At 39.5% G+C, this 27,163-nt stretch overlaps 1 protein-coding gene across 32 annotated transcripts in view; it reads left to right on the top strand.

The window, feature by feature from the left end:
* Positions 1-27,163, top strand: part of KCNMA1 (potassium calcium-activated channel subfamily M alpha 1) — a 717,848-nt gene that overhangs the window by 665,222 nt on the left and 25,463 nt on the right. For 18 of the 32 annotated variants that reach the window (XR_012001127.1, XM_072756332.1, XM_026005314.2 and 15 more), the window contains 2 exons: positions 7,473-7,586; positions 12,312-12,442. Coding sequence is in view for 30 of the 32 variants with exons in the window: in XM_072756332.1 (XP_072612433.1) it covers positions 7,473-7,586; positions 12,312-12,442 (245 nt within the window). In the remaining 2 variants the exon portion in view is untranslated. Of the gene's footprint in view, positions 1-7,472; positions 7,587-8,341; positions 8,423-12,311; positions 12,443-27,163 lie in introns of all 32 variants that reach the window. The other 14 variants (XR_012001126.1, XM_072756328.1, XM_072756326.1 and 11 more) reach the window with 1 other exon arrangement.

The following is a 27,163-nucleotide window of genomic DNA, read 5'->3' as shown; positions in this document are numbered from 1 at the left end:
AGGAAAGATTTATGAATTTTAATGAAACTTAATGAGCAAACAGCTATAGAGCACTTTGGTTGGTTGGTTGGTTGGTTGGTTTGGTTTGCTTTGGTTTGATTTAGACCCAAAACACAAATTCTAAAAGAAATTAGGTATATTATACAATGGGTGGATCCAACTTCCCAAGGCATTCATCAAATATGGTCTCTAGAAAAAAGTACTGTCACCAATATCAATGTTACATACTGTAAATAGAAGAAATGGAAGCTGCACTGACCCAGATCTTGTGCCTGGTTACTGGAAGTGAAAAGGAAAGCTTAAATGAAGATACAGTAATTTGTTTTAATACAAAATCATACATGCATGAGCTATTTCACCAAGCAAATGGATTTTCTGTTTGGGGCATTTTGGTTGTAAGAGATAGAAGTTCAACTCAAAAAGGCTTAAATAAAAAGGAAATCGTGGAACTGAGGTTCTGGTGGGTTCATGCATATGAGCCCACAAGCTTGAATGATGTCAGAGCTCTGTCTTAATTCTCTTCGTGTCTTGACTCATTTGCCCCATGATGGGCTGAATGGTCACCTGTAGCCCCATATTACTTACCTTCTTCTGGCTTTGCAGCCACAGCAAAAGAACCACAGTTTTTTACACCAGGGCCTGGGGGAACATAGGTTGGCCCCACCTTAGGGGACAGGCTCATCTTAAACCAGTCATGTGCCTAGGATATCGGGGGCCCATCTTGCTGACCTTGTGAAGTCACACTGTCTGGGTTGTGTCAGGGTTGCCCTCCCCCTCTCTCCACCAAACACTGTGGAATATGTTCCTTGCATGGAAAAGGACTTGGACGGGGGCAAATAATCATCTGTCCTGCTTCTGCCACCAGCTGGTTCCATGACCTTGGATACAATAACTTCTTTTCTCTGAGCCTCAGTTTCTTCATCTGCGAAATGGACAGATTGATTAGAGGATTTCCAAAGCCTTTGAGTCTCTAACATAGAGTGATTGGTAAGGAGGCAAAGGAGACCCAAAGATGTGGTTTAGGTTTCTCAGAATTGTCAATTTTTATTTGGTTTCTAAGTTCTGTTTTTAGGCTCTGGCTTGGGAGCAGTTATCGACTCCCAGCACATAAGCTATTTGGTTGAGTTTGGCAGGAGCATTTCTGCCCCTGCCCTTACCCCCATAGCTCCTCAAACTTTGCCTCCAGCACCATGTCTCCAGCTAGTGCGCCTCAGGATCCTAAGCAGAAAGAGTTGGTTTTGAGTGCCTTTTGGACATTGTCAGAAGATGCTGCCTTGGTAAATCATCATTTTTTACTGAATCAACACAGGTCAGCTGCCTGGCCTTCATGACTCTGGAACTGCAACTCTGTGGGAGGCCCCAAAAACTACTATGAAAAAATATTACAAGGTTAAAATGAGATTTTCCCTTGACTGGATTATTCATATAGACTTTTCCAAAAATCTGTCTTCCAAAGCAAGCCTCTGTGTGTGTATGTTCCCGCTACAAGTTAGAAAGCAGTAGTGCTTCTATACATGGAATTTTCTTGACTTCAGCTGCTGAAGAATTTGTTGGAATACACACTGCAAAATGACTACTGTGGCTATTACTGTACTTGCTCAGGGGAGCTATTCAGATGCCTCATTTATTGGAGCTTAATAGATTAAAAGTCCAAATTGAGTCTCATGATATAAGCCTAATCAAGTTCTAATCTGCATAATTTTCCCATAAGCAGCAATGGGAAATTTGGATAATTTATGTTTCAGCAGTTGCCAATCATGTGTTAAATAGCATTGTTGCATTTACTTATCAAAATATTTTTATTGATCTTCACTTCATGTGACATTTCACTTTGGGATTTTTTTTCCTGGCATTAACAGGAAATTTAATTCATCTCCTAGATGATGTAATATGAGATGTTTCTCTTGATTTTAACATGTCTTTATAGATCATTTTTAACGGTGATCTTTTCCTTTTACAACTTCATATTGAATACCTGTCTCAGCAAAGCTAGATGACTCGGCCTAATTTATTTCCCTAGTTTAACGTAGCATATGGATTTCTAACCATCATTTATATGCACACAATAAAAGATAATTTGGCCCACCATTTGAACCAATTCCTTTATGTTAAATCTATGGGGGTGGGAGAGGCACTTACCTTCATTTCTCCATCTATTCTGGGGGAGGTGACTGATAAGAATTTCCATATCTCCCTCCCTGGAAAGGCTTAGGGATTTAACTAGGAAAGATTTAGAAAGTACTTTGTGTTTTCCCCCATGGAAAAGTACTGTAATAAAGCATTTATTATATGTACTGAGTTGTGCATGCTATTGCACCAAAGCAAGTTAAGCACAACTACAATGGGTCCCAGTTGTTATCTGCTATTGTTTAAAAGTGAAAACAGCAAAAGAGGAGGACTGGCTCAGGGCACCTGCATGCATGGCTCAGTCGGTTAAACATTCAACTCTTGATACCAACTCGGGTCTTGATCTCAGAGTCATGAGTTCAAGCCCCATGACTTAACCACAAAAACAAAAAAGTAAGACTGGCTCAGGCCTCCAACTTGCCTACCTGGGTCAGCCCCTGAGAAGGAGAGAACATCCCATACAGGTGGAGGGTAGCATGGACATGGTTAGCCATGGGCTCTGATGTCAGACTCAAATCCCAGATCTGCCATTTACCAACTGGTTGTACTTGAGGAAGATCTTCAACTGTTCTGAATCTTACTTTCCTTATCTACAAAATGGGGATATTAACAGCGCCTACACTCATGAGGTTGTTCAGAGGAATAAATGAGGTGGCCTATGAAAAGCCCCTAGTGCAGTTTTAACACATAATAAAAGCTGTGACATGGTGGTTTAGAGGGGACCTGGGGCCAATTTGCCTGGGTTCAAATATGAGATCTGCTAATTCCTAAGTGTGTGCCTTGGGGCCGATTACTTAACTTCATGTTGCAGTTTTCTCATCTACAAATAGTTGTATAGTATGGTTCTGAGAACTAAAGTTATTATATGAACAGAAGTCAGTACATAATAAGTACTCTATAAATGTTGGCTATTTTTTTTTCTTGGGGTTCTATTTAAAGCTATCTTCTTCATTCTCAATTACCTTAATCAGTCTGGGTCTAGAAAACTCTTGCCTTTGTTTTGAGTTCCATACAGACAGTGATATTGAGTCTCATTTTCTAATGCACTCACCTCTGCATTACCCTGGAACCCAACCCAAATCTAGAAGTCTAGCGATTCCCGATGGTATAGATCTTGTCTGAGCCATAGCCTTTCCCCCGCCTATAACCACATGATGCCTCTTGGGTGCTGCACATAGATGCATGCATACAGCAGATACTCAAAAAAAAAAAAACTAATAAAAAAATGAAACCTTGGTGATCTCCTCTGTGTCCCCTTCTACCTCTTCTTGAACTTCTTAGGAATGGCCCAAATATTTGTGTTCAATTCTTTAACTTGAAGCCATCCTATCTGAAATGGCCTTGTCTCATTTAACTAAACATCCCATAAGCTACTTAAGGTAACTTCCCTGGTGGGGGCTGAGTGCTATCAGCCCCTGGAATAACCAGTATCATGAAAAGAACATCAGACACTGCCAATTTTTGTCACCCGAACCCAACAGTGGCACATATGATTAGGAACACAAATGCTGGAAAAGAATCCGGAGAGTAGTAAAAACCATTTTAGGAGCCTTGGAACTCGAGAGGGAACTTTTATACCCCTAAATAATTAAGAATAGTGGGAGATTAGCTCTGAAAAAAGAAAGCTCCAAAGAGATTCTTCAGTTGCTATAAGGAATTAAGAAACTTTTCTTAGTCTTTCTTAACAACTGGTCCCACTTTTCAATGTACCCAAAGAAAATCCTAACCATCTCCAAGGTCACTTAGGGAATCTGGATCAGCCCTGCCATTTCAAACTACAGGTTCTTCCCCATATTAGGACATCTAAGAAAACAATGTTAATGAATTCTGTTCATCTTTAATATAACTCTCTCTATAGGAGGAGAGAAAAAAAATATTTTTCTTTTGTCTTTGCCTTTTGCTTTTAACAATATGTAGCTACAAAAGTAGCAAAGGAAAAAGAGGGATTATCTTTGCTGAAGTTTCCTTGCCAACAAAAGCACTCTGTTCTTGGGGTCATGCCTAGGAGAGAGAAGGGACTTTTAATGGAGAGATATCTTTGGACACTCACCATAGTTTGTCAGTTGCAGATGCTAATGGAACCAGGCTTGACGACTGAAGGGGAAAATGGAATATGAAAGCAAAATGAAATAGGCCTATGAAGCAAGCATGTCATTTCTAAATGAAGGTTTCATGCAAAGGAGTTGAGTCTTTTCACAGCTGAAAATGGAATCTTTAAATAAGATAAAATAAAAGGATGCTTTGGCTTGTTGCAGGTTCTGTAATGAAATACAGTTTTCCTAATACCGTGTGACCTGCATTTCTCCCTGTTTTATGGGTGCTATTCCTTGACGTACAAACCCGTATTTTCTCAAGTCAGCATTTGATGATGGATGTCAAAATACAGGCCATGTATTATGCATATAGCATTACCGATTTAAGGTGTTTACTTGTCAAGTTGAAGAAATTCAAAAACGTCACCTCCACTGAATCTGCACAGCTGTCACTTGCAGTTTTTCATGCTTTTGAATGAAACTTCTGATGAAAACAGTTTAGTTTTCCCCTTCGCTATTCTGGAGAAGAAAACAGCTAGCATTTAAAATGCATGTTCTTGGTTATGTGGTTGGCTGAAAAATAGACATTCCAAAGTTTAGAAAGATGGACATTACACTGTCACTCGAAATTACTTACCCTATTCACAGTGTATCAACACAAAGAATAAAATTAAGTGCAATCAGAGAATGAATAGTAAATAGAACTTTTCTTTTCTTTCTGAAAGTATGGCATTCAGTAGTATGAAATTTATACATAGGAGAGCAGAAAATAGGAAAACCCTTTTATATTTTGCTGGCATTTCATGCATTATGCACCTCCAAAACAACAAGCAATTATTAAGCACCTGTCATTTCATTCCTTATAGATAGAGCTTCACACATACCATAAACCAGAATCAATCCAACATTGCCACATTACTGGAGGGTAAGTCAGGAATCTGGCCACACAGTCTATTTGGAATTTTGTCCTTGGAGACTTAGCAAGTGACTTTGTATCGGTAAGCCCTTAATTCACTGATAAACCCATGTAGCCAATCCCCCAAGGGCAAAGAAGAGAAACCAAGTGAATGTGAACTTCTATCTGCCTGTCCTCTAGGGTCAGGAGCAAATTGGGTCTTGCAACCAGCATAGAGTTGATGGTAGCCCTTGGCATGTGCTTGACTTGATATAATTAATTTTCACCAAATGAATATATGAAGTCAATAAATGTCTCATGTTTATAGATTTCTATGCACATCCTCAAAGAAGCAGCCATTCAGCCTTGAGGTTATAGTTAGGCCATGTTTGTTCTAAATATATGCTGGGATTTGGGTCTGAAACACCCAAATGGCAAAAATCAGAAACCAAGTAAGCTACTTTCCAATTTACTATGCCCATGTTTACCATGTGAGGTCTGTGTTAGGCACATTGGGGGGGCTTCAGGATCCCTACAAGCAGGGGGCATATGCAGCAGTCAGGATGACGTCAGCTGCATGCATGTGAAAAGAAAAGAAAACAAAACTCTTCATTTGGGATTACACAAAAGGAAAAATATGTACAATTGGCCCTTGAACAATGGAGGAGTTGAGGGATGCCAACCCCTCACTGCACAGTTGAAAATCCATGTATAACTTTTGAGTCTCCCAAAACTTAACTACTGATGGCTTTCTGTTGACTGGAATCCCTACTGATAAACAGTCATGAAGCCTACATTTGGTATGTTGTGTGTATTCTTACAATGCACACTATATTCTTACAATGCAGTAAGGTAGAGAGAAGAAAATGTTATTTAGAAAGTCATAAGGAAATTACATTTACAGGACTGCATTGTAGTTCTAAAAAAGAAAATTCGCATATAAGGTGACCTGCATAGTTCAAACCTGTGTGTGGAAGAGTATATATAAAATTGTGTGTGTGTGTGTGTGTGTGTGTGTGTGTGTACATATAGTGTGTGTATGTATACAAAACCAATCTAACCAACCTCAGGAGTTTTTACCATATTTCTTATGGTATAAGAAATATATGGTATATAAATATATATATATATATTTATATAATCATTATATATGTAAAATATACATAATTATCATATTGTATATTATAATCTTATTTGCATATACTGTATATAAAATCTCATGTAGTGAGAAATGGTTAGTTGGTAGTTGGTTTTGGTTCTATGGCTGGCTAATTCAGTAACTCAATGATAGTTTTTTTTTGTTTTTTTTGTTTTAGTTCTTTTTATTTTATTTATTTGTTTATCTATTTATTTACTTATTTTTTGAGAGGGAGAGAGAGAGAGGGAGAGAAAGAAAGAGAGAGAGAGTGCAGAGGAGGGAAAGAGGAAGAGAGAGAAGCAGGCTCGATCCCATGACCTTGAGATCATGGCCAAAATCAAAAGCCGCATGTTCAAAAGACCGAGCCACCCAGACACTTCTCAAGGATAGTTCTTTCTATCATTAAGTCTTTCCAGCATTCAGTTCAGCCAGTCTCATTAACCTGGCTTTGTCTCAGCTGGTGCCACCATAGTTGCAAGATGCTACCACAGTTCCAGGCACTACAGGTGCAAGAGCAATGTCCAGTGAATTAAAAGAGAATCTCTTCCTATGTGATTCTTTTTAAGAGCAAGGAAACACTTCCTAAAAGTCTCCAAGCAAACTTTCTCCCACTTCCCTTTGGCCAGAATCTGTCAAAACCCCTGGCTTGAGTCACCCACTGACAAGAGAAGAAGTAATCAATTGGTTTATGGTAATAGTCAGGATAGGTTAGGCTATGCTGTGGCGACAACAACAAAGCAATCCCCAGTGTCTTAAAGCAGCACAGATCACCTCTTCAATCACTCAGAATGGTTTGTGGTCTGGGTTACTGTACAAGGCTGCTGTCCAGCCTTCACCTCCATAGTAACTCACGTTCTCATGGTTGCCACAGTCTGGGAGGAGAAGCAGAAAGTCAAATATTTGTACCAGAAGCAGTGGAATACACTGTTGTGTTCACTTTTCATGGGCCAAAGCATTTCCTATGCCACATGGAGGCACGGAGGTACAATCCTGTTGTCTGCCTGGAAGGTGAGGGGAACAAAAAAATCTATGAGCAAAATCAATAATTGATGCAGAGACTCATTTTTAGGGAGCTATCAAGTCAGGTTAGAATTATTTATACTGGCCTCTTACTTTGTCATTCACAAAAGCAACACACAGAGTTTATCCTCGGAGTGCTAATTGTTGATCTGTAAATAATGCATAAACAACTCTTTCTTTGAGTGTGCATGTATATTATGTTATTCCCAAGCTCTCCATGTCTCTGACTTTTCTCCCTTCTCTCTTTCTTTTGTACTAGGGTTTACACCTCCAGGAATGGACAGATCCTCTCCAGATAACAGCCCAGTGCACGGGATGTTACGCCAGCCATCCATCACAACTGGAGTCAACATCCCCATCATTACTGAACTAGGTAGGGATGAATGTCAGCTTTGGGAAGATTTTGTTGTCCTCTCTTCCAACCATGTAGGATATGAGGTTACCCTGTTTCTTAGCTCCTTCAGCAGAGTCGGCTCTAGTAGGGTTGGTTTGGGTGGAGGTGGAGAGAGGTATGGGTAGTAGTATGACAGATTACCAAAAGGAAAACTGATCTATCTTTCCTTTGACATGAATAGACAGTTTCCTTCATGCTGGTAACTGTTCTCAAAGGAGCTTGAGATGATGGATTTGAGATTGGGACATAAATTAGGGAAGCGGGAGGAAAGGAGGAAAGGCGTAATCCATGGACTCTTCTGGTGATTTACGTTGGAAGCACCTCCAGACAGCTCTTGCAATCAGAGCCCTCCACTGAGGTACAAAGCCTCAGGTCTAAGCCAGACCCATTCTGAGAATGGGCAATGGGCATTTAATCCATCCTAGCTGAACTTCTCAGCTAAAGGTCATTTTCAGCGAATGCTATTCTGACCTAAAATATGATGGGTTTTGAAGGGCCATGATTACCAGCCAGTGGAACCCAACTTTTAACCCGGCCATGGCACTCCTTCTACTATTTGTGAATTTGCAAAGCTGCTGAGTGGTCTCTTCCCTAAACCCCAAGACAATACTAGCCATCTCTGGTGCTGGGTCCCCTTACCTTACAATGTGTTCTCTGTTATTCCCTCACGCTCTTCTTTTTCTGTACTTTCCTCCACTCCCTTTCCCCAACCCTTAAATGCTGTATCCAATTAGCTAAACCTGGCAAGTTGCCTTTGGTATCAGTCAATCAGGAAAAAAACAGTGGGACGCACATTCTAATGATAACTGAACTGGGTAAGAAGCACTGTTTTCCTTCACATCGGTATCTCCTTTTGTTCTGTTGTTGGTGTTTCCAACTATCATCGGCTTGTTTTTTATTTCACGGGCTGTAATAGAAAGACTACCCCATGGCACTGCTTTGAATGTGTTTTATTTGTGGCTCTGGTTGGAATCGACTGTCTTGTTCTGGCCTTTTTTAATGATTTTTTTCCCCACACAGCATCAGTAAACCTTTGATCACACCCATCTGACCTGGCAGTTGTTTCCAAAGCATCTTTGCTCTAATTCATTTTCTTTGGCCTGGGCCTTTTTTTTTTTCCCCCTTTCCATGTGTCCCCCTGTTCTCCCGCCTTCTCCCTTATATTCCTTTTCCAACACACTGTCAGTTTGACTGACATGTCTTCACAGCTCTCAGAGAAGTCAAAGGAGAAATATAAAAATTTTAAGATAAGAAACCTAAGACGGAGCCTTCCCTCCAGCTGTTTATTTTCCTTTATTCTGACTTTATTTGCCTTTCCCCCCCCCCCCTTCTCAGAGGCTCTGGTTCTGAAGCCATAAAAGCAGCCAGATCCTATGGGATCTTTTCCTACAAAAGCCAGATTTCAAGAAGGGTGCCAAAGATGAGGTTAGCAGCCACTGAGGCACAGCCCTGCACTCTGACCCCCACCTGGCTGTCCCAGAGCCTCACAGAGATTCAGAGTGGACTCACCAGGAAGATGAAAGGTTCTGGTCATGACTACATTTGTCAGGCCCTCCACACTTCCCCGTGACTTGGTTAATAACTCTGTAAAAGGCACCCATCAGCTGCAGGTCTCAGAACTGGGGATTGATCTTCTAAATAGAGACAGCAAAAGTGCTGTTCTGCAGAGGGGTGGATAGAGAGGTGGGGAGCACCTGCCTTCGAATGACTCACAAATGAAACTAACATGCCATTCTCTTGGCCCCAAAATATATTTCAAAATAAGAGAGCAGGCTTTTAACACAGTAATCTTGCTTGTGAGGTGTCTAGAAACTAAGGAATAAATTGTCCACCATTCGGCACTGCATTATTGTAGACGTAGCTATTTATCAGGACAAATTCACTCAGGTCAAGGAGTATTGCACTATTTTCTGTTTCCAACAGTAGGAGAGGTGTCTTTTTCATGTTTAGAGAAGTTGGCTAAAAGCCTAGGTTTCTGGTTTGCTCTTTTCAGGACCTTAGGGTTGTGTGAGGCGCAGGGAGCTCATGCAGCCCAGACCACTGGTTGGAAAATTCATCCAAATATCTCCATCTCAGAAACCTTCAGAGGCATTTCAAAATCATTACTGCCAGGAATTTGTTTTTCTGTTTGGAGTTCATGTGCTGCCAACTAACCAGGATATCTCGATTTGTGATTAGGAGAAGAGAAAAGAGAAGGCTTGGTGCCCCAAATCTGAGGCAATAATTCAGGCATTCAGTTAGCAAAACCGAATCCCCTGAAGCCTTTGTCCCTCACGAGATTTCTTCTGTGAGCTCAGAGAACCTTCCATGTGTTCGCCTCACCCTTACTTTCTACATTAAGCCCTATTTTCCTGGTGGTCATACCACCTTTGGCAAGCCGTCATCGTCCGACCACTTTGCCTCCCTGCATCCCACAAATATTTACTATTTACCTACATGTTCTGAGATGTGTTCTGCATTATGCCAAGCCATTAAAATGCTTTCTAAAAAGCAGAGGATACCAGGTTTTTAAAACTGTGTGGTATATTCCAGTCTTCATCCCGTTGGAGAGTTTCAATTGATGTTAGAGGGTCAGAGGCTTCTAGAAGTTCCCCAAGAAGGATATTTGCTTAAAGCCCTACTTAACCTGGTTTCTAGTCATCTATGACCATAAAACATTTGGGGAGAAGGATTTAAAAATCACCTGTTAGCATCCACATAATGACTGCTCTGTGATACATACAGGCTTTGGGTAACACTGTCTGTTCTCCCTCTGAGACTCTCCCAGAACAATAAACAGGATTTTCACTGGCCCCCTGGTTCCTGCCTTGGGGTGCCTTCCCAATGACTGATATGCCTGGCTCACTGACAGTTGTGTCATCTCTCCCTCCTTGTGGCCCCTTCCCCTCCAAGTCTACCACCGGCCCTTCCCGGTGGTCTGGAGAAAGGGTAATCAACTCTATACCTTTCGGAGTGTCAATGCACACGCCGTCCTTGGCTAGCCTAAGTAATTAAAACCATGCTCCTCTGTGTATTGTCCAGAGTTCATATTTTCTGATTCACCAAGCAGAAGCCTAAACTGTGGCATCCAACATACTTTTGGGTAAATGGAGGTACCATTTGACTCTATAGAGTCCCTGAGCAAGCAAGAGCCTTGCTTCTGAGAGAGGCGGAAGGAAGCTGGGAAGTTTCATAATGTAGTAGGGTAGACAGATCATTTAATCAGAAAGGCAATCCTGAGAGCAGCTTATACTTGCCAAGGCCCTGGGCCACACTCCAAGCGCAATCTCATAGGAGCCTCCTGACAGTCTTGTGAGAGCTGCTATTATTTCTCCCATTTTACAGAGAGAGAAGCTAAGGTGCAGAATGACGAGATGCATTGCCTGTACAGAGTTTGTACACAGCCTAGATTCAAAGCTTACTTGTCAGATCCCACATTTTGCACTTTTACCCACCAGCTGTGATTCAAGTGTTGCTGAGGCAAAGATGTTCCCCCATTAAATTTTTTCTCTGGGGAAACAAGATGGTGTCATTTAGAACTAATTCCATGCCTTGCCTTTTATCCTATTATCATTTATTCTGCTTTATACAATAAACAAGCAAAAGTTGGGAAAAAAGTTATCCAAAAAGTTACTTTCAGGAAAAAAAATTAAAACAATAACTCTAGGAAAGAGAATTCACTCCTGATACATTTAGAAAGGAATCAGAAAAAAGGAAACCTCATCTATTCTTTTCCTAAAAGCACCATAATTATTCCAGAAATCGCGAGCACTCATCTCCTCCCCCACCACACACTTTCTTTCCTATTACTTGCTCTGCAAAACTGATAATTTCTGAAGCCAAGATGGGAATGGAAATTAATTTGTCATTTAATTTTTAATAAGTTAAAGACATCTCAGTGACACAGCCAATCAGTCTGCACATGCCCACTGGAGGAGTCCTTGAGGAATCCTCATATAGAAATGAACTACAGCATCAAATGCTCCTTCTACTTGAGCTGCAGCACATAAAAGATTGAGCTGTTTAGAAGGGGAAAGGGAGAACGTGGGTGTCCCCCATGCAACTCGGAATGCACAGCAAGTCCTTGTCAGCAAGCAGCCAGAGACAGCCAGGATCCATCCCACCTGGGGTCACTGTTCTATGAAACAGGACCTGTCAGCGTGGGCCTGGATTCAAGGCTAGGGACACGAGGCCCTACCCAGGCCAACCCTGGGCAGCCTGTAGGTCCAGCCTACAGGTGAATTCCCTGCTATGCACCTTTGCTGTGCTCCTAGTCTACTGCTCTTTGGTCTTAATAAGTCGCTTTCTTTTCCTGTGCCTAAACTTAGCATCCCAGCATGGCTACTCATGGCTACTCATCCTTGAGATGTGTCCATGTCTCAAAGGACTTGGCTACTGAAAAACACCTCAGGGTGTTTTTTGGTCATGATTCTAAAACTATACCAAAGGACTGACCAGCACTGTCCAGCAGTTCTCCAGTGGTCTGCCATGGAGCAAGGCTGCTTGAACTCATTGCTCTCTGGGCCTGGGAAGCTTGAACAATCACATAGGAGCAGTCCATTGAGTCCACTGGCTCCCACCCCCAAGATTCATCTACAGCTTCTCCCATGCTTTTCTTTCCTTTTCAGTGACTTCAGTGTTGCTAAGCCAGTGGCCTGCTCTTTCTCTGGCTTCACTGTTTGTATGTGGTCTTTTGAGCTAATTCTCATTTTACACTTTTTCTAGTGAATGATACTAATGTTCAGTTTTTGGACCAAGACGATGATGACGACCCCGACACAGAACTGTACCTCACGCAGCCATTTGCATGTGGGACAGCATTTGCAGTCAGTGTCCTGGACTCGCTTATGAGTGCGGTGAGTGGGTGCGGGATATGGGAGTAGAGCACCTCCAACCCCCAACATCAGTGGTCCAAGACTAGAGCATGAACTCTAGGGAAGAGCATGACCATACAGAGCTTGCAATCTAGAAGCAGATACCAACATTAGTCAGACTCTTGTGCAAATAAAAGTTGGATTATGAATTCTTGAAATTGTGAGGAAGATAAGGAAGAGGGGAGATTTTTATGGGGAAGAGTAACCCTACCCCTACCCCCAAAGAAGGAAAGCAAATGCAAAGGCCTGGTGGTGAAGGAAACTGACCATCTTAAGGAGGCCAAAGAAAGCCTTTGTAGTTGGGCCATAGTGAGAAAGGGAGAGGAGAGGATGAGGCAAGGTTGGACCTATAAGACCAAGAAACCCATTTTCACGGCTTCATTTTTTTAAGATCAATGAGGAGGCATTGAAGGATGGTTTTAAGCTGGCAAGTCATGTGATCAGATGCTTTAAGAAGATCATCTTGGCTGGTGTGTGGAGGATGGCTCTGGAGGCAAGATGGTAGCAGGAAGTCTGAGGCTACTAAAGTTTGGATGAGGATAGGGTTAGCAGGGCTAGAGGGAGATGGGAGCATCTAAGTAGTGTTGGTCAGGAAGACTGATAGGACTTGGGGATAGATTAAATATAAGCAGAAGATGGAAGAGGACAAAATGTGAAGGGTGACTCTTACGTCATAGCCAGGTCACTGAAATATAAGTCCTGGGAGAGGACCATGCATGAGGATCAGGCCTGGCCAGTTCTCTGCTGCCGGGAAGGAATGACATGGCGGTAAAGAGAGGAAAGTGGGTTATCTGAGGGATCAAAGGCATCATTAATTTCTTTTTTAATTTGATATGTACCAAGCAAACAAGGCATTGTTTTTTTTTTCACTTTTAAGACCAAAAACGAATAACAATTAAAAAGTAGGCACTAGTTCATCGAGCTGTCTTGAACTGAAAAAAGGCAAAAAGCAGACACTTGAGTAGGTTATAAGAGGGGATTGTGAGGTGCTCCCACTGAGTGTCTTTATTTATCATAGAGAAAAGCCTCTTTATTTTGGAATTCTCAAATTCACCACTTATGAAAATACATACATAAGCTGGATAAAAACTGACCTTTGAGGAATCCATGAAAAAGTTTTATTGAACACATTAAAGCCATAAACATAGCTCAGAGAGTTTTTATACACATACATATCTTAAAGTGCTTAAGAAGGCTATTCTCCTGAATGTGTTAAACAACTGATATGCTAATTATGCATTATTCTTCTCTATTCATTAAAACTAATCCCAGAAGAACTTCTATTTGAGGAAAGAAAAAACATAAAGCTTTTAAAGACTAATTTAGGTTACTCTGTTTTCCTGAATGTGGTCCAACTGCAAGCATATCTTATTTAAAAAATTAGAATTATGGATGTAAAAATAATTATGAAACCCTATTCATGTGAATGAAGGTTGATTACTAGGCATCATGCCATACCTTTGCATGATGCCTAGTCAAGAAGGAGAAAAAAAGGTCACTAGACAAGGCACTCCTGGTTTTCCAGGATTTGGGATTTCATTCTGATGGCCTGATGGTTCTGGGCCCAACCATTCTCTACCTGCTAGTGATGTTGGGCCCAGTTTGGGCCAACTCCTTAAACAAGCCAGAAGGAAGATAGAAGCTACAGGATGTGCTCATACAGTGCCAAACTGTCTGTACTGGTCTTCGGTTTCAAAGGGATTTTTTTAATTCATCTCTTTTAGAAATTTCATTTTACTTCTGATCCTAACTAGAGAGATTACAGAAGACTGATATCCCCAAAAGGTGATTAAACTGTGTTTTTTTTTTCAAGAGCTGCAAAATACTCTATTAACGTTTTATAAAATCCAAACTTATAAAAATTTGTTTCTATGTATCATTCAGGATATTCCAGGCAGGAATTAGCCAGGCCACTTTTTCATACATGATTAAGAATTTCAAAATGTTGAGTGCAGAGCTTTAAGCCAAGTGAGGGGCCCTTTGAGCATGGACCGTGGGTGACCCCACAGTCTACACACCCATGAAGCCAGCCCTTCATACCAATGAGCCGCTAAAATGGATTTTAAGCAGCAAAGAACTTCACCCCTACACAACAGAAGGGGCACTCGGTGGCTATGGGGTGGGGCTGGGGGGCACATCTGGATCAGAGCTGCACAGCTATTTGTCTGTAGCCCCACCACGGAGTCCGTTTTTGGAAACTCAGATGAGAAATCAAAGTGGGTTGGTTTGAAATTTTTAAAAAGCCATCTCTAATCTCCTTTGAAATGCAAACTGAAGTGTCTGGGAGAGAGTACCTAAAAGCATGTATGGATGCCACGGGTCTGCCAGCAGCATTCCTTCTGAATTCCAGCCTGGGAAAAAAAAAGAGTATCGAGAATCTAGTAACTGTCATTGTAATCATCATCGGCTTCATTTATTGAGGGCCCAGAACTCTGCGAGGCACTTCAGCTACAGTGTCTGATCTTTTGGACAATAATGTGAATAAACCTGAAGCAACACATATTTAACCAATGCGCTGATGGGGACTTTTCAAATCATTAGTCAAAAAGCCCATCCGATCATTCCAGGCCTGGTTTTCCTTGTCTGGGATGAGCAAGTTCCACAGTGAGGTCTTTTTTTTTTTTCCTCCCCCCCTTTCTCTAGAAAGAGAGAGAGAGCACAAGCAGGGACAGAGGCAGAGGGAGAGGGAGAAGCAGGCTCCCTGAGCAGGGAGCTCCATGCAGGGCTTGATCCCAGGACCCTGGAATCATGACCTGAGCCAAAGCCTAACTGACTGAGCCACCTAGGCGCACCCCCACAGTGAGGTCTTGAATTGGATCTGGTTCAACAGACTCACTTGAATCTGGGCCTTCAGACAAAAATGTTACCTGTGATTTCTTTGCATTCCACCCAAACCCTAATTTATGAAAAACAACGACAACAACAACAAGAGATTATCAAAAACCAAGGCAGTAACTAGAAGGAACTGAAAAGGTTGGCAGGAATGTAAATTGAGAAATTGAGACTCCTCCAAGCAGCGGGAGCCAGAGGTAAGCTTCCATCTCAGACAGTTGCTTACAAGCAACGTCTCGACGTTCGCACACACACCTCCTCAGATGTCCATGATCTGCTTTTTCTAGCCCCAAAATTGCCACTTAATCATGTGTCTAAACGTCCCCTGAATATTGTCCTTCATAACTCAACTCCTGCTGCTTGCTGCTTCATTTGTTAAAAGAACAGTGTTTTGATTCGTCATAGGCATTCCTGAACAGATAGGGATGTTGCAGACATGGCCTCGTGGCTTTCTCCTGCTAATCAACAGCAGAGACACATGATCAGAGGGAATAATTATGCTTGTGGGTATCTGCCTCTAGGAAGAGGCTCACAACTAAGCAGTGTATTCAGCAAAAGGTACCAGCCTGCCCCCCCCCACCGCCAACACACACACACACACACACACACACGAAAAAGATGAAAGGAAGCCTCTCTGAATTTAGAGCTGAAACTGGTGCTCAAGTGTTGGACTTGACTTCCACACCACTACCTCCCCCCACCCGCAGCCCCAATTTGAGTTGTATCTGGCCCCTCCCTAGGCAGAAAAGTCATGAACTATGAGCCAGACTGCTCGGATGCAGATCCCAGAACCAGCATTTATGGGCGGGATACACTTAACTTCTCTGTGCCTCAGTTTTATCATCTTTAAAATTGGGATAATAATAGTACCTACCTCACAGAATTGTTGAGATCCTCAAATGAGTTAAGGCTGTAAAGTGATTAGTGCAGTGCTTCACACATGACAAACTCGATATTGTATTTATCATTATTGATCATTGCCTTTCTTGGGCACTGAACTGAATGCCAGGCACTATTTTGATGCCAGGGATTTAGCAGTGAAGAAGAAAGAGGGAGACCTTGGCCCTCATGCTATTGGAACTTTCATTTTCATGGGCAATAATTATGTAAATGATTATGTAAATCAGTAATGACAGCTACTTATCAGTAGTAGTCAATGAATAATATCAAATGGGCAAAACTGATTTGAGGGTGTGGAGACGTGTGTTAGCCATAGTGGTCAGAGTGAAGCTGTCTTAGCTGAAGACCTGGAAGCTGACACTTAAAAATCAAGAGAGAGCACTTGGGGGTGAGGGTGATCAGCTTTCCACGGCAGATGCAAGATCAGGGCTAAAGCTAAACAGTGGTGCTGAGCTGACTTTGATGGGCCTGAGGCAGTAGCTGAAGGCCATCGTGGTTGGAATGTTGTAGATATAAGTGAGGGACATGCAAGAAGCAGTCAGACGGGCAGAGCTATCGTCCATACGTGAGTATTCTGAGTACAAAGACCATGTACTGTCAAGTTCTAGGTCTGGGACTAAACACTTCAGTCTTGATTAGAATATGCATGCGTCTTCCTTTGGATACCACCAGGATCCTCCTAAGGCCTCTGCTTCCTGTGTGTGTTGGCTGGAAGGACAAACCCATCACTGAGTTGACTCCTGAAGTATTTTTCTGTCCCACACTCCATCCTAGTGCACTCGTTTTAAGAGAATAAAGGAACAGAAACAGCATGATATGTTGGCATGAGCACCTGGATTGATATCTGGCTTCTAATGAACCGTCGTCTCTCATAGAAGTCTCAAAATGGCACATTGCAGGCAACACCCATCCTGTAGACAGTTCTGTATTTCCCAAAGTTTTTCATTTTTAACTAGAATTGTTGCCGATATTTTAAACTTACCCTTCCTTAGAATACCCTTAGAATAGATTACCCTTAGAAAATGGATTTCCAGCTTATTTTGATTGGAGTGACAAAGCAGATTCCCAGATACCCACAAAGCACCCATCGGCTAGAGCTGAGCTATGCTTCCTTTAACTGGAGTCCACACTGTTTCCTGTTAAATTCTCCCAGGCCTGCTTCACTCACCCCACTGGTCGCCGCCTGTCCATCCCACTGAACCCGACTTGCAGGCCTCCTGCTTCTAATTTTGTGAGCCTGCATGACTATGTTCCAACAACACCCTTGGACTTCTGGCCATGTGCCTGTCCTTTGAATTGGGAGCATGAGCACATGATGTCCACTTTCTTTGGACCCTCCACCTTTTTTGGGACCCCCACCACTGAATTCCCCCAGGAGCCCAAAAAATTTCAGTATGACCATTTTGTGCCAGGCCTGTCTTTGCTTTGCTCACTACTCCAATGCCCAGGGTGGATATTTGCATGTTCAATGAATTAATATTTCATAACAAAGGCAAGGACTTATAGGAGACACAATATGGCACTGGCCCATGAATTAGGACATGAATTAGGCCATGAATTAGGACTGGTCTCAGTCCCAGCTCACTAGCAGCCAGTGCATGTCTTTTCCACTGTCTGGGAATCAGTTGGGTCCCAATGTCAATGGGAATGATATCATGTTAGGGTAACTGGGTAAAGATAAAGGTATATGAAAATCTTTCACAGAATCAGCAAATACTTCTTCAGATCCAATGTAACTACAAAGAAGTAGATTTATTATCCATGCATGTACATATATATGCGTATGTGTGTATTAAATGTTTCTATATTCTATTCTCTAATATCAGAGCTGGTCTCTGTTTGCCAGAAATGACTGAGGCTTATGTTGTAACTGAAGAATGTGACCATCTGGAAGATGGACTCACATGATTCACTCTCTTAATTGTACTTGCTTTTTGGCTAAACCCCGGGAGGGTGTTATGGAGCAGACCAAGTTCGTAGTCAGCCCAAGCTAATCCAGTGCCGTGTTATATAAACAAACGACTCCTACATGGCCCTCTTCCTTGCACTGCACTTGAGAGCCTCATTTCTCCTGCTCACAAGGTGAGAGACGGGCCGTGGGCCATCCCGAGGCAGATGAGCTAGCGCCAGTGTCCATGTGGCAAATGGCAGTGTGCTCTGTTGCACCCAGAACACACCCCTGCTGTCACATCAGGCCAAGCAGATCCGGCATTGAGAAAAAAAAAAAAATCAAGTCGTTCTCATCCCTCATGAAAGAAAAATACTAAAAATAAAAATCTACACCATGAAAACTAGCAAATCTAAAAAATGGCAGCTATGGCATGGAAAATGACAATTTTAGAGCAATTATAAACGAAAGGCAAAGTGCCATTAAAGTTAAGGCAATGTTATTAAAAGATGTGTTAATTTTCAGTTAAATTTTCTATAAAAGACCAATTAGTTTAAAAGGCTTGACAGCATTAACTGTGAAACATAAGCTCTGGTAATTATACTTTAAAAAAATAAAAAGAGGAAGATGCACCAGTTAGAAACACAGGCGCAGAGGGGCGTCCTCAGAGCAGGCTAGGTGGCAGTGCGGGCTCAGATTTCCCTGTGCTGTCAGGTCCTCGGCCCCGCATCTCTCAGCTTGCACGATGCCTGTTACTCCGTCTACATATGGGATCTGAGAAATGTCAAGGTTCCGAGGCCGAGGAGGCCACGCCTGTGATCTAGGCCAGCTCTCTGATATGAGAGATGAGAACACCGAAACATAGGGAGAGGGGGTTTTCTGCATTGCTAGCCGGTTGTTATTTTTATCAGCTACCATTTATTATTTATTGCACATTAGACGTTACACAGAGCATCTCATTTAACACCATCCTATAAGCTTGCTTGCACTGGGGTTTTTCTTTTGTTCCCATTACATGGATGAGGAACTCGAGGCAGAGAACAGTCAGGCAACTTTCCCATTGTCAGAGCTGTCGAATGGCAAATCCGGGATTTACAACCATGCTAGCTGAATTCTGAGGTCAGTGCACATAACCCGGGGTGCCATGGTGTCCTATCTGAAAGAAGGTCTTCCCTGATGAAGGGTGGAACCCCAACCTTGGTAGTGGGAAGATGGACTCCCATATTCCCTCACCTACATGCATAGTTCAGGAGGCCAAAGACCGCACTTCCATATTACAATACTACCTTCAGAAGTTTGCGTGTCTGCCTTCGATTCTAGTGTTTCTGTTAATCCAGAAGAGAACTATGTACTCTGGGTCAGGTGAGTTGTACAGAAGTTTGTTCTAGCTGGCACATTCTCCATAGGAGTTGTCTGCTATAACTGGTATTGAGGGCCCAGCATCTGTTTGCCGCAGGGTACTGAAACAGCCACTTCCGATGCAGAAAGTTCTGGATTTGTGCTTAGCTGCAGGCCAATCAGTGTATGCTCTATGAGTGATATCCCAACCACGTGAAGAAATCCGTGCCTTCCATTATGACCAGCTAGTTATCCTTTTTCAAAGAAAAGCGTTGTCTTTGCACCACGTCACTCAGATCACAGAGAAACCTTGGTACGAGCTCAGAACACACCCCCACGAAATGCCCAAAGTTACTTCTCTGCAGCTGAATATTGAGGCAGCAAAATGGGAACAAGAGAGCTCTGCTGACAGACAGACATCACTACTCTCTGTCCTTGCAGGTGTTGCTGCCTGCAGTGCTGCTCCTTGACGCCCCCATGGGAGAATCAAGGAGAGAGATCTAGGGTACAGGTCAGGGGGTGGAGATTTGTGTCCAGGGTTGTGAATGGTTCCAGAGTTGGTCAGGCACCCATGAAACCCTGTGACCTACCCTGAAATTATACCAGTTGATGGGAAGTTTTGAAAGTGACACACTCTTTGAAAAGGATACAATTTCAAGCCAAACCAAGACCTAGGGATTAGTAAATGCTCAATAAATGTCAGCGATGGATTGATCAAAAAGTCTGTGCTGTTACAAGGTGACTGATTTCAACACAGAAGGGGAAACATGTTAAGGTCAAATCCTTGAGATTGGAACAAATTGGACAAAACAATAACCTTTCATGCTGACCTTCTAGACTCATCATTGCAAAGCACAACTTAGACTGTTCTTTTTTTAAAAAATCACTGACTGCTTTCATTAGGAAAGTTATTCAGTGTGGGATATTTTGAAAACACAGAAGGGTATAAAGAAAAACATTTAAGTGAACCGTATTTCTAATACCCAGAGAGAAGCATGATTAATATTTTGGTATATTTCTTCCCAGATGGATAAATAAACATGGATCACCCAGTTTTAGATCTTGTTTTTTTTTGTTTTTTGTTTTTTCCCTTTTAACACTTAGTATTTTATCCAGAGCTTAATCATGTCATATTATTGGATATCATGATTTGCAGTGCCTCCATAGGACTTCATGCAGTTCTAACCTATAGATATTCCAGAACCTATTTAACTGTTATCTACCTATTATGGGGCATTTCGTCTTAAAAATTTTTTGTTGTAAAAAAATATTTTTTGTGTGTGTAACAATAACTAACCCTGTGTTAAACATTATTTTACATAATTTTTGAACAAGAAACAATTTATGATCTTGAGGCAAACTTACCGGGTTTTTAACAAATATGAACATTTTTAAAGCTCTTGGTGCATATTGCTGGATTATCTCCTATTACTTCATGCTGCCCTCACGGGTTTGTAAATGCCATCTCATGAGCTCTAACGGGCACCGATTATCATTTTCTCTAGGAGGCCCTTTAATTGTGTTCATGATAGTTTCGAAGTATATAACCTTTTAATTTGTATGTGATCATGTAAATGTATATTTTGTTTTGTGAATTATTCTATAGTTTTTATGCTTAAAAAGTGCCTGCTGACCAAGAGAATTATCAGGTATCCTGAGATCACTAAAATATTCAGCTATATTCTCATCAGGTTCTTTGTGGCTACATTTTATTTTATTTTTTTGCCTCTAACTATTTTATAACACTTGCTTCCTTTCTTTGGCTGAGTTTTATTGAGATATAATTGACTTATAACACTATGTACATTTAAGGTATATAGTGTAATGATTTGGTATATGTATATATTAAGAAATGATTGCCGCAGTAGGGTTAGTTGACACATTCATCACCTCAAATAGCTGCATGTGTGTGTGTGTGTGTGTGTGTGTGAGAGAGAGAGAGAGAGAGAGAGGACTTTTAAAATCTCTTAGCAACTTTTAAGTATATAATGCAGTATTGTTAACTGCACTCACCCTGCCATATATTACATCTTCAGAACCAATTCATCTTATAACTGGAAGCTGGTATCCTTTAACCACTTCTTTGCTCCATGCCCAACATCCAAGCCCCTGGCAATCACCAATCTCTTCTCTGTTACTGTAGGATCAGGGTTTTTTGTTTTTGTTTTTGTTTTTTTTGGTGTGTGTGTGTGTGTGTGTGTGTGTGTTTGTGTGTTTGGTTTTGTTTGTTTGTTTGTTTGTTTGTTTTTTAGGTTTCACATATAAGTGAGATTATACAATATTCATATTTCTCTCCTGGACTTATTTCACTTAACGTAATGCTTTCAGGATTCATCCATGTTGTTGTAAATGGCAGGATTTCTTTCTTTTTATGGCTGGGTAGTATTCCATTGTATATGTATACCACATTTTCTTTATCTACTCCTCTGTCAATGGGCACTTAAGTTGTTTGCAACTCTTGGCTATTGTAAAAAGTTCTGCAGTGAGCGTGGGAATGCAGCTGTATCTTTGAGAGAGTGATGTTGTGTCCTTCAGACATACCAAGAAGGGGAATTACTGGATGATATCGTAGTTCTATTTGTAATTTTTGAGGAACAATCATACTGTTTTCCATAGTGGCTGCATCAATTTACATTCCCTACCACAGTGCACAGTGGTTTCCTTTTCTCCTCATCCTCATCAACATGTACTATTTCTTGCCTTTTTGACAATGGTCATAATTAGCAGGTGTGAGGTAATAGTTCATTGTGGTTTTGATTTGCATTTTCCTGATGATTAGTGATGTTGAGCACCTTTTCATGTACCTGTTGGCCATTTGATCATCTTCTTTGGAAAAAAGTCTATTCAGTTCCTTGGCCCATTTTGAATGGTACTTGGGTGTGTGTGGTGTTTGCTACTGAATTATATGAATTTCATTCATTTCCTTTTTTAGAAATTTAATATAAATATATCTTTAGTAAAAAAATATAGAAAATAAATAAAATTTTAGGAAAAAATGGAAATCAATCAGAAGTCTATCATCAAGAGTTAATCACCAAGTAAAATTTTGGGGTATTAAGTATAATTATTTTCACAAAAATAAACATATATCAGCTGAGTTCTGCACTTTTTTTTTTTAGCTCTGCACTTTTAACATGAATTTTATATCACGTTTTTTTTTTGGATCTTGCCTTTTTGCATATTTTATTATATCATATAATTGTTACAGTGCCATTAAATATTCTCTGAAAACATAATATTAATATCTGGACAATGTAAGTAATATAAGTGTATCATGATTTATTTAATCATTACCATATTGTTGAAGAATTTTTTCCAGATAGCCAGTTACCCCTAAATCATTTGTAGAATAAACATTTTTCCCCTATGGTGCTTTCCTTATCATATGAAAGAACAGATCAGCAAACTTTTTTTTGTAAAGGACCAAATGGTTAATATTTTAATTTTTTGAGAGCCATACAGACTCCATTGAAACTTTTTTTTGTAAAGGACCAAATGGTTAATATTTTAATTTTTTGAGAGCCATACAGACTCCATTGAAAGTACTTAACTTCCGTCATTATAGCACAAAAACCTATTTATAAACAAATGAGTATGTCTGCATCCCGATAAAAATTTATTTAAGATAACAAGTGGCAGGCTGGATTTGGCCCAAGGGCCAGATTTGCCAAGTCCTGTATTTTACAAAGAACTACTCCACTATTGTTCTCAGTAATCTATTCTGGTTGAGCTTCTCTCATTTTTACTATTGTCTACAATGTTTAGTTATGAAATATCTAATATTTATGATAGTACCTGGGAGCCTGGAAGGACAATTTCATAAACTGTTTACGGAGGAAATTTAGCATATTTGTATCAAGTTTTTTAAAAGTCCAGTTGAAAAAAAAAAAAAGTCCATTTGAGGGGCACCTGGGTGGCTCAGTTAACCTTCCTGACTTGATTTTGGCTCAGGTCTTTATTTCAGGATCATGAGATAGAGCCCCTTGTGGAGCCCCATGTCTGGCTCTGGGCTAAGCATGGAGCCTATGTAGAGTCTCTCTGCCCATCTGCCACCCCCACCCCCCACTCAAACATGCTATACATTAATTAATTAATTAATTAAAATAAAATAACACAAAATAAATTCAAAAGTCCAGTTGAATCTGTGATTAGGCATATATCAAACATAAAATTTTTTTTACCAGAAAATATGACATTATAACATCCACTTTACATGTTAAGGAACATGACATTTTTCTTTTTTTATTTTTTTCCTAATTATCTTCTATGTCTGTGGATAATCATTACTTTGCTTTCCCTTGAACAACAGTATCTGTTCTTATGCATGACCAGGAACTATGATATTAAAGAGAGCTTCCAGAATAGGAGTGTTAATTCTTAAACACATAGGACACTATATTCTCTTTCTTATTTCTAATTTTATTTTTTAGTTATGTTTGTCATAATCTCATTCATTTTTTGAAGAATTATTTCTTGTATTTGTCAATTCAATAAATATCCTTTTGTGATTTCATTAATTGATGCTTTATTATTGCATCCCTCTGCTTTTCTAAGATAAAAAAGAACAATAAAAGACAATTCTTTTAATGCTTAGCATTATTTATTGCGATTCTTTTGTGCTTAATAAGAAAATCATTTAAGGCTCTGAATTTGTTTCTGTAGCTTTGGCCTCAATCCATGATATTTTTATATGCCATTTTTCAAATAGTTAATTCTTAAATACTCTATATTCTAAGTTTGATTTCCATCTTAACCTGCAGTTAGGTTTTAGAATACCCTTCTTTTAAACTTGGAGATGTTGGGATATTTATTCTATTTCTACTATTATCTTAATTTTCTAAATGCAGACTCTAGAGCTTATACCTTGAGCTTATACTTTGAGCCATTGATTATTTTTTGGTAATTATTGTTTGAAAGCTATCTAAAAATGTTGCAAAGTTTAGCACACATCTACTAAATCGCTTTTATTATATCCTTAATTTTCGCATAGTTTGGTCTGTTTAAGCTATGGTAGCTAGAAACATAGTGATATTTTACATATCACCCTCAGCACATTTATTTTATGCTCATTGCTAATTAGTTTTACTTTCTATATTTCAGTTGTATTATTTTGTGCATAAATAGGTTATATCTTTATTGTAAATTTTAACTATCAATACGAAGCTAACTTGCTTAATGTAATATTTAAATTTTTCCCTTGAAATATAGTTTTTTATGCCAGTTTTGTTTTGCTTTTTCCTATTTTCTCTCTGAAAATATCAGAGTCTGATTTTCATTTTGGCTTTTGAATAAGTCTAAGAACCTTTGCGATTGAATAAAATCCCTTAGCTCATTTATGTTTAGTTATTAACATATAATGCTATAATTTTGCATTACACTTTATACATGCCTCTATAATTGTGTCTTTTAGTATCCATCTTTGGGTACACAGGCTATATTTTTGTATGCTTATTTTCTCTAGTGATGTGTAAACTATATTCTATTTTTTATTCCATTTAGTGTTTACCATTCTATAAATATGCTTGAAAGTATATTTTGTAAGCATTATTATCTAGAAAAATTTAGTTCTTGAGTCTTCCTTCTATAAGATGGAGGAATTTACATGCCTTTATATCATCCTTCTCTCTCCTACCTCATTTTTCTGACTTCTGAAAATAAATTAATATTACTATTAACAAATAATTTTGTGTCATTTTTTTATTTCAAGAATTACTTCTGACATTTGCATTTAGTTTAGTAGTAAAATATACAACCATCTCTTAAATTCCATGTTTTGGTATATTTCACCAATGTTTTTAAAAATTTGCTCATCTTTTAATTTCTAAAAGTTTAAAATGATCTCAAGGATACCAATTTCTGTTCCTGAGTATTTTTTTTAATGAAGTAAATCAATAAATACTTAGGTACACAGAGATTCAAAAATATTTCTGTTTTTTTACAATATTTCTATTGCCTTCACAAATGATTGGTAACCTAGATGCACGTAGAATTATTGGAATAAATGTGTCCTTTCAAAACTCAGTTGATATTGTTCTTAAATCTTCTAGAGAAGTCTCTGGCTAACCTGATCTTGTACTTTTTTCCCCTTACAGCATTGTGTTAGGTCATATTTTGTCTTCATTTAATATTTTATATTTAAATATTCACCTGGTACAGATTTAAATGTTGGCAGCATTTACTTGGTGAGCCATTTCAATCCACATCCTTGGTACATCATTCAGCTCAGGGCAGGTTGTGCTCATTTGTTTCCTTGCTTCCTTATTCATTTTTACCTGCTCAAATTTTGTTTATAGCATTAACTTGTGAACACTTGCTATTTATCAATTTGACTTCTGTTGTCTTTCCTCAATATCTACCAGCCTTCTCATAAAAGACAGAAAAAGAAGAAAGAAAGAAAGAAAGAAAGAAAGAAAGAAAGAAAGAAACCACTCTACATATTTTTCCATGTAGTTTCAGCCAATTTCTTACTTTCACTTCCACATCACTGATTTTGTGTATATGTGATTTTTAGTTCTATAACATAGTGCCACTTTTTCTTTGTTGTTTTGGTAAGAACACTTCACATGAGATCTACCCACCTAAATTTTTCAGTGTCCAATACACAATTGTTAACTATTGCTTCTGAATGGGTAAAAGTCTGGCCATTATAAGTTTAGTTACCTTTTAAGGATTTCTCTTTTGTTTTAAAACATTTACTGAGATATAATTAATAATCATGCAATTCTCCCACTTGAAGTGTTCAATCCTGCAATTTTTAGCATGATCACAAGTATGCACAACCATCACCACAGTCAATTTTAGAACGTTCTTATTGCCTCAAAAAAAAAAACCCTTCCATACCTTTTGGCAACTCCCACTAACCTCCATCCCCCTCCCTCAGCCTTATGCAACTATTAATCTACCACCTATATTTATAGATTTGCCTCTTATAGACATTTCATAAAATTGGAATCATACAATATGTAGTCTCTTGTGACTGACTTCTTTCACTTAACATAATGTTTTCAAGGTTCATTCATGTTGGAGCACATATTAGTACTTCATACCTTTTTGTGGTATGAATAATATTTGTATAGCTGAATAATATTCATGCATAGATATAGCACATTTTATTTATGCATACATTAGGTGATAGACATTTGGACTATTTCCATTTTTAGCTATTATGAATAATGTTGCTATAAACATCTGTATAGAAGTTTTCATATGGACATAACTTCTTTTAGTTTTTCTTAGATCTATATATAGAAGTAGAATTGCTGAGTTATATATCTCTGTCTAACCGTATAAGGAACTGCTAAACTGTTTCTTGAAGTGGTGGTATCATTTTATTTTCCCCCCAGCAGAGTGTTATGGTGCAATTTCTCTACATCTTCATCAACTCTTATGATTTGTCTTTTTGATTGTAGCCATCCTAGTGAGTGTGAAGAGGTATCTCATCATGGTTTTTTAATTTGCATTTTCCTGATAACTAGTGATGTCAGGCATCTTTTCATTTTCTTTTTATTTTGTTGGCCATTTGTATATCTTTTTTTTTTTTTTTTAGAGATGTTGATTTAAGTTTTTTGTCCATTTTTGAAACTGGGTTATTTGTATTTATGTTGTTGGGTTGTAAGATTTAATATATGTAAAATATGTAAGATTTAATATATTTAATATATGTATATAAAAGATATAATCTTACATAAGATTATATATGGGGCAGCCTGGGTGGCTCAGCGGTTTAGCACTGCCTTTGGTCTGGA

The sequence above is a fragment of the Vulpes vulpes genome, chromosome 4, assembly GCF_048418805.1.
Source record: "Vulpes vulpes isolate BD-2025 chromosome 4, VulVul3, whole genome shotgun sequence".
Taxonomy (NCBI): domain Eukaryota; kingdom Metazoa; phylum Chordata; class Mammalia; order Carnivora; family Canidae; genus Vulpes; species Vulpes vulpes.
This window is presented reverse-complemented; position numbering and strand designations above follow the sequence as displayed.